We start from the raw sequence: 12,464 nt of genomic DNA, 5'->3' as shown, positions 1-12,464 counted from the left end.
AAAAAAAAATCCAAACTTCAGGAGTTTCTGTTTGAGTACACAGTAAAAAACACCCAATTGTTGCATGTGTTTTTCTTAAAATTCTGGCAAATTCATACATTTTTAGAGAAAACAAAAAGAAAATTGCGACTTTAAATTAGCTAGACTGAAACTTCAAAGCCTCTGATTTTCACCGCAATGTCTGAACTGTCCTGAGCGCGTTTGTGTCTTCTTCTTCAGCCTGCGTGTGAGGCGTCTTCTTCTTCTTCTTGCTTTACGGCAGATCGCAGACTTACAAGTGCATTACCGCCACCTATCTCTCAAATGGACCAGTGACACTCTATCTACAATCTCAATTAGGAGTGTCAATGGTCCATTTGAGAGATAGATTTTAGCAAATGGCTGCAATATAACAAAGAGTGAAAAATATAAGGGGGTCTGAATACTTTCCGTACCCGATATAAATACTGTTCAGTTTCTTGCACAGACCGATCGTTTCGTGTCTTTATACATCAATGTATCGTCACGAGATGCAGGGTTTAATTTGGTTTTGTTTGTGTATGTTTTATGTCTCTCAAAGCCGTGATTCCCATTCACTTCCATTATATGACTGACAGACTGCAACGGTTTGAGTTAAAAATCATCATATGTGTTCTACTGAAGAAACAAAGTCACCTACATCTTGGATGCCCTGGGGGTAAGCAGATAAACATCAAATTTTCATTTTTGGGTGAACTATCCCTTTAAGGGTTAATTGATGGACTGGAGTCGTGTTGATTACTTGTGGATTATTGTGATATTTTATCTGGACTCTCATTCTGACGGCACCCATTCACTGCAGAGGATCCACTGATGAGCAAGTGATACAGTATAATGCTGAATTTCTCCAAATCTGTTCTGATGAAGAAACAAACTCATCTACAGCTTGGATGACCTGGAGGTGAGTACATTTTCAGCCAATTTTATTTTTTGGGTGATTTATTACTTTAAAATGAATTGTGCAATTTAGGATCATGGGATCATAAATGACAAAACTACTACCTTTGCATGTAAGCTTCTCTAACGGCCTTGTGGAAGGGCCCACTAAGAGTGTCTTCTTTCCGCAGTGCCCTTCAAATGTGCAAAAAATGCAATTTGGAAGTTGCCCAGAGACAGAGAGATAAAAAGAGAAGGAAAGAAAGAAGATACCTGAGAAAAACATATAAGATAACCCTAAAGTCAACTTGAAATTCCATTTGCAACCCATATGATAAAAATGTGATAAAAAGTGAAATAAGATATTCTACAGAAAAAATTAGTATATAGTTTATTTTTTATTAGGTTTTCCTATTTAATATATTGTCTTATGAATTTTTATTTTATTCTTTCATTGTTATTTTGATACATCAAGTTAAACTATATTAAAATGAAGAATGCTGTCTTGGCAACTAGTTGAAAAAAATAAGTTAATGTTTATTTTATTTCACAAAAATGTTTTTATTTTTTATGGTTTTAGTTAACTATAATAACCCTGATGTGCACTGATGAATCTTGCACAATAAAAGTAAATAGGGCCAATTTTGATTTCACATTGACATTAAATGAACATGCAAAAACATAAAAAGCAAAGGCATGCATGTAAATGTTGCAAATAAAGTCATAAATATGCACAAAGCGATGAACACTCAAGCCCTCTGTAACACATGAATGATTTCAGCTACTCTGGCTGAATGGCATAACCCCTCTAACCTGGGCAGAGCCGCACTCGTTTAATATGCAGCCTCGTTTCCTCTATATCCTTTTTTTTCTTTCTGAAAACACCCTATAATTCAGCATAATTGCTCTTTGTCATGGGGGGCCCCCATTATGACATTATGAGGCAGGAGCCTGCAGGGTCAGCACGGCCCAAACACCCCCTGAGCTCAGCACTTATGCCTGTGATGTAGGCAACGAATTACAAACAAAGAATCACATCAGTGAGCTCAATGCATCTCCTGTACAGCCACTCACACAAATAGGAGCCTGTCAGGATGAAATGTTAAAATAGGTGATTTCGTCTCCTACAATTTTTCACTCCAATTTGAATCTAAATTCTAATTCATGGCGATTGGCACAAAATAAAACTGTGATGATTGGCTCAACAGTTATAGGCAAACTTTCTTCTGAAATTCCTGGTAATACTTTTTAAGCACTGTCTATTTTCACTAAATGAACATGACAGTTCAAATGTTTGGGGTCGGTAAGATGTTTTTTTTAGCGTTTTGGCAGACCATGGCTGCATTTATTTGATCAAAAATACAGTAAAAACACTATTATTGTGAAATATTACAAATTAAAATATGTATTGAATATAGTGTAAAATGTTATTTATTCCAGTGATGCAAAACTGAATTTTCAGCATCATTACTCCAGTCTTCAATGTCACATGATCCTTCAGAAATCATTCTAATATGCTGATTTGCTGCTCAAGAAACATTTCTTATTATTATCAATGATGAAAACAGTTGCTTATTATATTTGTGGAAACCATGATTTGTTTTTTCAGGATTCTTTCATGAATAGAAAATTCAAAAGAAGAACATTTATATGAAAAAAAATTGTAACAACGTTCAAATCTTTACGTTTTTTTTTAAATAATCAGTTTAATGCATAAAAAAAAAAAAAAACTTACTGAAAATGTGCTTTATGTTTGTAGATAATTCTTGACAAATATCATGAAGTCTCCAGTGCTAATGTGGTATTGATCAATTATTTAACAAAATTGGGTAAAAATGAAGGCAAAAAAGGTTTAAAAAAAGAAAGGTGGAAAAAACTGTTACTGACCCCAACATTTTGAACCGACGGTAATGTACATAAAAAGTTATATGCTATATACACTGAGTGTAAAGAGTGGTAAATACTATTTGCATCAAGATAGAATCTTATTTACACTAAATGCAAATAGTTATAGATGCTATTCATACAAAGTGCAAATAGAAGTCATATTCTATTAGTAACTAAAAGTAAAACATTTGAGCAATGATGGGTGGAGTTAACCTGTGCCAAAAAGGATGTATTACTTATTAGTACACTGCTCCCTGGAATACTTCATTCTGAGTGGTCAGTCGCTGCATTCTGCTATCAAATATTTTACCATAAGAACCATTAAACTATAATTGACTGTTATCCCAGGCAACCAGTTTGCTGTGCTAGTTTTATGTCTCACATCACTCTGAGGTGTCTTTCTTCTCACATAATAAAATAATTACAACTCTAATGTCCATTTACATAAAATACCATACAGTCAGATGGTAATTATCACAAAATAAACACGTTCAGGGTGATATAAGACCCCCTACATGTTGCTTTGCGGTCCTGATCACTCCGTCAGGGTTTATTTCGCAATAATGATAGACTGACTCTACATTAACCCTTGCATAATAACTTTCATTAATACATAATGAACAAACATTACATACTGCTAAACAGATCATCTGCTGATGTACAATACATAAAAATATGTATATATGAATATTTAAGATGCCTAATGATGTTTCTACAGTATCTATATGAATGCTCATTAACTAATGATCCGCTAAGCATTATATAAAGAAATAATGTCAGTTAATGTAAGTCATTAGAACGTGTTATACCAATGAGCTGAAACACAGGTGGTGTGAATGATGCAACATTGCGTCAACTAAGTGAATAAATTAAATTTTACAGATATTTAGAATGTGTCTCACTGTGACGGTTTTAATGCGGCCGCCGCCTTTGGTGCAGGTCCATCCGGAGCGATTGAAGAGAAGTCCGCAGATCTCACCCTCTGAACACGGGGACATCTCACACCACTGCTTACTTTTCACTATCCGGGCTATAAACATACAAACACAGAAGTTTTTTTTTTTTTTTAAACAACTCTGCCTTAACCCTTTGGGTCATTTTAGACTGTAACATGAAATAAATGTTAAATTCAATATTGATGGAGTAACAGTTTAAAAAAAAAAAAAATCAATATGAACTGACATTGCACATCAAACCATAACAATTAATTTTCAACTTATGCACAAATCACAAACAATTGTTTAGGAAAGTGCTGTACTGTTTTTTGCCACCACGCAGTGCATCAAAGAATCATACATATGAGGGGCTACATTTAATAAAATGCATAACATTTTTAGGACAAATTTAATAATTTACATAATTATTTCAACTGCATAACATGCTGAAAGGCCAAAGGTCATAACTGGTTCTTCAAAAAAAAAAAAGGTCATCAAAAATTTAAATGCTCTTTATGTTTGTTTAAATATTCTTGACAATGTCACATAGTCTCCAAAGCTAAAAAAAAAAAACATGGTATTTATATATTCTTTAACAACAACAAAAAAATGGTTAAAATAAGAGGAATAAATTAGAAAAATGACATTGTGTATATACTGTAATGTCTGTCATATTACCCCATTTTTTCTTTTAATGGACTTTTATAGAAGATTTTTGTTACTACAAACCTTTAAGATCCAACAGGCATCACAAAAAAACCACCCAACCTTTATATTCAACATAAAATATGGATTCGTGTATGAAAGTGGATTTGAGATTATGGCAAAGTCATGCATGTTTCAGTAAGCAGCCTGCAGGCCTTGATTCACTGCACACTTCATTATCTTCACGTCGTAGAACTAAAACCATCAAACAACTCAAAGTGAGCTACAGCAGACATGTGTATGCACTGAGGCTTTCTCTTTCAGTTCCCTTGTTTGCTCTGTAGATCCATGTAAAATTCCATAAACCCCTGCTGCTCCTGTGCTTCAGATGCAGATCAACCAGCGTTCAGAGGGTGATGGGAACAAAACAGGTCAATGAGACAATCAGAAGATGGTTGCGTCTTGTCTGCACACCAGGAAAGAATAATGACAAATGAGATCAAATGGAGACCAGATTTTTGCGTCTCAGATGTTTCTACTGAAATAATACCCTCATTTTCTCACAAACATCTAGGGATTCAGAAAAGATTTCAAACTCCTTGACAAAATACCAAGGTCAATATGAACTCAAACATTTCTCATCATATTCTTCCAAATCAGTTATACTATCCATATTCAGTTTATATAATATTCCTATGAATCAACAACAGAATCATTTTCAGGTTCTATTTTCATTTCTCCAAAGGAATGTTATGATAACCTCAACAGAGTTAATACTTAAAGGAATAGTTAATCAAAAAAAGAAAATGTAGTGAAACTGTGCTCACACTCAGGCCATCCCAGATGTAGATGAGTTTATTTCATCATTGGAACAGATTTTGAGTAATTTAGCATTACATCACTTGCTCACCAATGGATCCTCTGCAGTGAATGGGTGCCGTCAGAATGAGAGTCCAAACAACTGATAAACACGTCACAATAATCCACAAGTAATCCACATGACTCCAGTTCATCAATTAACATCTTGTGAAGCGAAAAGCTGCGTGTTTGTGAGAAACAAATCCACCATTAAGATGTTCTTAACTTTAAACCATCGCTTTTGGTCATCCATAATCCATAATAACTCTTTGTTGTTAAAAACATCCTTATGATAGATTTTTTCTTATAAGCATACATCTTTTCACTTCACAAGACATTAATTGATGGGCTGGAGTCATGTCGATTGATGTTTTTATCAGCTGTTTGGACTCTCATTCTGACGGCACCCATTCACTGCAGAGGATCCAATGATGAGCAAGTGATGTAAATGCTAAATTACTAACGTTAAATTTCTCCAAATCTGTTCAGAGGAAGAAACAAACTCATCTACATCTTGGATGGCCTGAGAGCGAGTAAATTTCCAGCAAATGTTCATTTTAGCATGAACTACTCCTTTAATGAAACTGAACATGGATGTGCACAGAATACATTTCCAGGATTTAGATTATCCTTAAATTCTACAAAATCCTCAATTTCATTAATATAGCATCCCTGTGGGGCCTCAGTTCCTTGATTACTCAGTCCATGCAATTTTCTGTGCACAAAAGCTCGGCTTCCTTTTAGAAATTTCACTGTCACCAGACGTTTAAGATATGTTTACAACCATTTTCTTGATCTGAAACACAGCAGGTTTTTCATGGCAGTCCTTATTAATATTGCGTGTGATAACGTTATCAAAGCTCCATCCCTGAATTTATCAAAGTAAAGTGGCGCTGCTGAAATGAAGGATTATGCCTTTAAACTGACGTGGAGCAAAAGCTGTGGACGGCCGAGCCAGCTCTACAGATCTCATCCAAGTCCTCTCGTCCCCGGGGGGCCTAAAACAATCAAATCCATCCCACATCACATAAACAAGCCTCCCTCTGAGGGACAGTATTCAAAAGCACAAATACAACTGGGCCATGAAGAAAGAGTGCTAAAGAAAATCAATGAGCTTAAATGAAGCTGGAATGATTCAGCGAGGTATTTAGCGCGCAGTCGGTCAGGGTGTCTGAGCTGCGATGCCTCATGCTGAGGAATGGCTATATTGAGGTAACGGTTGTGATTACACACTCCAGTTGGAATCTAGTTGAAAGAAGTACTGTGGTGTGTGGACTAGTTTTAACATGTATGAGAAATATCTACTGAAAGCACACATTGCACCAGAACACTAGGCATGATCTCCTCCCAAGTGAGAAACCTTGGCCCAACATGCGAAACATGTTATTGGTCCAGATCCATGTGACAAGTAAAACTTTGAACTACTACTCATACAATTATTAGTACTGACTTCAAATGACACTTTAAGCCAGTGTCATACTAGTTATAAATACTGATAAGGAACTTGTACTCATACTAGCTACACAGACTAGTACTGAGCTGAGCTAGAACACATACTAGAATGACTTTAAACTAACACTATCTTTGATCTAGAACAGATTTTAAATCTGTACTCATTCTGGCCATAATATATAGACTTTAAGACATAATAATATTAAGACTTTGAACTAGTACTACATACTAGATACTAAAATTAGTAGTGTATTTGAACTAGTACTGTTTTTATAGTAACTCAAGTACTATCTTTGCTCTAGAATAGACTTTAAATTAGTACTCATTCTAGCACTAATACTAAGACTTTGAACTAGTACTGGACTTACACATTGCAAGATCTAGCATTAGATCGGGCTCTGCACTAATCCTAGTTCTCATTTTAGTACTAGTCCTGACTTTGAACTAGTACTCACACTAGCTGGATTAGTATGCCTACAAAACTGGTTTTGAAACATCACATATTCTAGTACCAATCCTGATTTTACCTCTCATACTCAGTACTGAATTTGAACTAATACTCATATTAGTACTAGATTTAAACATTGCAAGCTCTGAATTTAAACTAGTACTCATACTAAGGCTAGATCTGGCTGTGCAGTAGTTCTAGTACTAGTCCTGACTTCGCATATTCTATTACTGGTTCTGATTTTGAACTAGTACTCATACTAGCACTAGAAATGACCTTGAAGTAGTACACCTACTAGCCCAAGAACTAACTTACTAGCATAGCACTAAACTAAGTAGTATTTGATCTGACTTTGAACTAGTACACATAAAACAAACAATTTTGAATTATCAAATTTTCTAGTACCTATCCTGACTCTGATTTAATATAAATATTCCAAAATTTTGAAATAAACAGTACGAATTACTGAAATGTATCATATCCCATGTAATCGCTTAATCAGTGTTCCAGCTGCGGAAAGATATTTATTTAAAAAGCTTGTAAACAATGTCACATAATGTTACATTTACTTCAGGAAAGCCATTCAATTATCTTATAGCTTGTTAGTCAGCTAGAAAAACAACCAGTCTAAAGCATTTTGTTAAAAAGATACACTATATTACTAGGGATGGGTACCGAAACCCGGTATTTAATCGGTCCCGGGGCTAAATTATGAAAGACCGGAGTATCGATAAGCTCTGACGTTAACGGTTCTGCTATCGGTACTGGAAAAATTAATAAAACACACATACATTTATTATTGCTATATATACATTATCTTGCAAATTCTATCTCACCAGAGTCGCCAGCTGTTTTTCAAACATTTGTCTATGATGCATTTTTGCTATTCGCAATTCAGAAGTGAGATTGCGCTCACGCGGAGGGGCTTCAGCCATCACCTCGTAATGGGAAGGCTAATTTTTGATAAAATTTTGGATTACTGATTAGAAGGTGCTCCTAAAATTTTTTACGTGCTCCTAAAAAGAAAAGTAAGCGTAGAGCCCTGTGGGTTAAAAGTAGCACAATCTAATAAAACATGCTCCAGGGATAAAGGGTTTTTGAATAGAGAGCATGTTGGAGGATCTTCTCCTAGTATTAAAAACTTGTGTTTCATTCTGGAATGACCTATTCTACAGCGGGTATATAACAATCTGGTCCCATTGGTTGGAAAATTGATAGAAATGCATTTTTCCAACATTGGGGCTAATTTAATGGAGTTTATTCATTGTATATAGATCCTACTCTGTTTGCCATTTGTTATTAACATAGGAACAAATTATTATTCCACAGCGCCCAGGTACCCAACAAAACCAGATATTAAAATTATGATCCTCTAGTTCCAGCAGTTTGTAAAAAATCATTATAAGTGCTGGGTGATCATTTTTAAGGGATAACATTGCTTGAAGAAATGATTTTGAATCTGTAATTAAATGAAAATTTCTCTGTTCCATAGTCTTTATGTAGTCCAAAGCCAAGATGATAGCATTTGCTTCTGCTATAAAAATTGAGCTGTGTTTGGGGATTGATATTAAACATTAAAAATGCATTTTTAATGTTAATACAGAAAATTTTATTTGAGCGTTGATTATTAAATATATTTTAATTTATTAACTGATTACTAAATAAACTCGGTTTTGGTTTCAGTCTTTGGTTAAATGAAAACTTTAGCTTTGGGTTTGGTGTTTCTGTAAATTCATTTTGATGCATCACTATCACTCATACTAGCACTAGAAATTACCTTTAATTACTATGCATAATAGCGCTAATATTGACTTTTCCCTGGTACACCTAATAGAAAAAACTGACTTTGAACCATCACACATTCTAATAGCAATCCTGACTTTGACTTAGCACTTATACTAGCACTTGTACTGACTTTGAACTAGTACACAAACTAGCGCTAAAACTGCATTTGAATTAGTAAACACTCGTACTAATGCAGACTTGAACTGCTTCTCACTCTCGCTCTGACTTATTCATACGTACTCATATTCATATTGGCACTATTGTTTGTCTAGAACTGGGACAGATTCTCTCTCTGATATTCAAAGCTGGTTTTCCTCAGTAATTTTTGCTTCCCTTTTCATCTCAACCTAAAATGGAAACACCTTGTATAAACAAAGCCAAAAAGATGCTGATCCACGGCTGCCTGCTTAGCACTTATACTAGCACTTGTACTGACTTTGAACTAGTACACAAACTAGCGCTAAAACTGCATTTGAATTAGTAAACACTCGTACTAATGCAGACTTGAACTGCTTCTCACTCTCGTAATGTAAAATAATGTAATAACGTTATTAATGTAAAATAAGAATATAGCCTTAATTATCATTAATGCATGTGAGATGCAAATACACACGCGTCTCATTGGTTATGGTGAAGTGCTCTAACTAGGCCACACAGGGAGCAGAGACCGGCAGATTACAGCGCACACAGAGTTTAGCAGATATTTTCATACCCTATTTGTTTCATGTGAAGCCTGATGAGGCTCCTGAGCCACGCTCTCCACCGTAGAGGCAGCCAGTGAACACATGGCCTCCTGGGGAGCTGTGTGCCTCCGCTCCAAACTCACTGATCATTAACTGCTTGCAAATAGATAGAACAAGAATACTTTCTCTTTCAGGGTCACTGTATATGGGGCAGGCATATGCAAAATCTCCCTAGAAATACACAAAAAAGCAGCACAACAAGAATCAATGTAAACATGCAGCGGCCCACAAAAACTGATAATTTCCTGTTCCTCCATGGATGTGAAAAAAGATACCACCCACTGACCAGTGCATTTGTGAGGAGAGAATGAGTCCAGCTTCAAAAAGGATGAATCACACCCACACACACACCGTTTCCCATCTGTTCTGCATCATGACTCAATTTGTCTCTCTGTGTGCATGCAACACCTGAGCCGGCTCCGTCCAGCACACCTACACCGATTCAGATGTCTGCAGGGACCTGACCTGCGTATGCCCTCCCTCTCTCCCCCGAGACCCTTGACCATCTGCCCCCCGGACTCATCTGCCAGACACAGCCTCACCTGCAGACCGAATAGAGCTCAACAGAGAGTGCACCGTATTTCAGTACTGTGGGTTCAGGAAATGTATTTCCATTCATTTTCACTGTTTTAAAAAAAATAATTCGATAAAGATTTAGTGATGTGCAAAACTATAAATATTGGTAAGCTGCCTGAAGGACATGTTGACTAATCTGGTGACTAATCTTAACTGGAAGCCCTGAAGCATTTTTTAAATTTGGATAAAATTTAAGCATTTTCAAGCAGAGTCCCTAATTAAAGCACCACCACTAAAACATCTAAATAAATAAATTATGAATGTTGTTCTTTTGAATTGTCTATTCATCAGCACAAATGTTTTCAAAATTGATAATAACAAATGTTTCTTGAACACCAAATCAGGATATTAGCATGATTAGTATGATTTTTGAAAGATCATATCACAGTACCGTATATTAAAATGGAAAACAGTTATTTTAAATTGTAATATTCCACAATATTACTGTTTTACTCTTATTTTTGATAAATAAATGCAGCCTTGGTGAGCATAAGAGACTTTCAAAAACATTAGAAAATCTTACCAACCCCAAACTTCATTATATACACACACATATATACACACATATATATATTTCATTTGTAGGCCTATCGTGATTTTTTTTTATTTGTGCTATCATTAGTAATTTCTTTATTTGTTCTTATTTTATTATTAACTGCTTAGCCTCCTTGTCATTTTTTTTTATTCAATTCAAAGTTTTAAATCAAGCTATCTCGTGCTACTGCAACAAAATTACCCAGCTGTAAAATCAAAACTTTGTTTAATTACCATTATAACTAGCTATCTCACAATGTTTACATATGAATAAAAGCCTACATTAAAATCTGTCATATAAATTGGTCTCTTCATTAGAAATTAGCCTACTGATTGCCACCATTGATAGACACATTTCTTTTTATAATATTAAAAATATCTGTATGACATTATATTCTGCAGTTCTTCCCTGTTGTACCGAATATCTATACTTTTCAAATTATCATATCGAAGTTAGAAATTCAAATATTGTGACAAAATTAATTTTGTAGGGTGCCACAAATTTGTTAAAATTTCCAAAGGGTGCCGCGACTAAAGAAAGGTTGGGAGACACTGATTTAGAAGATGAAAACCAAACAAAGTTAAGTCTGACACAGAGAAAGGGACCGATGGCCGGCCAGCCGGGGTTCGTCTTTATTTAAATTTATGTGTGTGTACTTCTAACATGTTTGGTTGGTAAAATAAATGTTGTAAATTCAAATCAGAGCGTCTTCCGTGTCTGGAATGGATGTATTCTTGAGTCTATAAGGTAACAATAATATAATAAGATAACCTTGTTTGAAATGGGTTTGGCTAAAAGAAAATTTTGGTTTCGTCTATACTACTAGGTACTTATACTATATTGACTGGGTTAAATAGAATTGTATTTCTAAAATGAGACTAAAATACAATTTTCATTGACTAAAACTAGACTAAATGTCATCAGTTTTCGTCGACTAAAACTAGACGAAAATAGTCATGGATAATTCTGACTAAAATAAGACTAAAATGCTCAGACTTTTAGTTGACTGAAACTTGACTAGACTAAAAAGAGTATGAACGTGACTAAAACTAATAAAAACTAAAATGACAGCTTCACACAAAGACTAGACTAAAACTAAAATTAAAACAGGCCGCCAAAAACAACACTAGTTCTGATAAACATTTGCATTCACCCTGCCATGTAGCTGTATAAGTGGCCCAACTCCTGCTGCAGAAAATATCCACCAAACAATGACACTTCCTCCTCCACTTTTCACTGACTTCTTTATGCACTCTGGCTTCAGTCTTTCCTCAGTTTGACAAGACCCAAATAAATTAAACTTGCTCTCATCACTAAAATTAAGTTTGGATCAGTTCTCCTCTCTCCACACAACATGCTCCTCAGCAAAGGTGAGCCTAGCCTTTTGATTCTTTCTGCTGATGAGAGGCTTCGTCACTTCAGAGTGTGCTTTCAATCCGACTTCTCTTAAACATACAGAGACAGATCCTTACCCTGTTCAGCGCTGAACTGGCAAGCAATTCCAGCTGCAGTGTTGAACCGATTCCCCATTGAGAGTCTCTGCATTATCCTGTTTTCTCGTGCATTTGTCTTAAGTGGACGACCAACCTTTTTGGGGTACATGAATGAATTAGTGTTATTGTAAACCTGCAATATTCGAGAAATCACACATTTGGAATGACCAACTTCTCTTGCAGTGACTGAAAGGGTCATCCCTTTGGCCTTCA

General features: G+C 35.4%; 1 protein-coding gene across 1 annotated transcript in view; it reads right to left on the bottom strand.

Moving 5' to 3' along the window:
• Positions 1–12,464, bottom strand: part of LOC107734532 (protein FAM19A5-like) — a 61,385-nt gene that overhangs the window by 24,540 nt on the left and 24,381 nt on the right. Inside the window, exon 3 of the mRNA XM_016546515.1 lies at positions 3,684–3,811. Within this exon, the coding sequence (XP_016402001.1) occupies positions 3,684–3,811 (128 nt within the window). The remainder of the gene's footprint in view (positions 1–3,683; positions 3,812–12,464) is intronic.

The sequence above is a fragment of the Sinocyclocheilus rhinocerous genome, unplaced genomic scaffold (genome assembly GCF_001515625.1).
Source record: "Sinocyclocheilus rhinocerous isolate Xijiao unplaced genomic scaffold, SAMN03320098_v1.1 scaffold99, whole genome shotgun sequence".
NCBI classification, from domain to species: Eukaryota; Metazoa; Chordata; class Actinopteri; order Cypriniformes; family Cyprinidae; genus Sinocyclocheilus; species Sinocyclocheilus rhinocerous.
The sequence above is the reverse complement of the archived record's forward strand: the minus strand, read 5'-3'. Positions and strand labels throughout refer to the sequence as shown.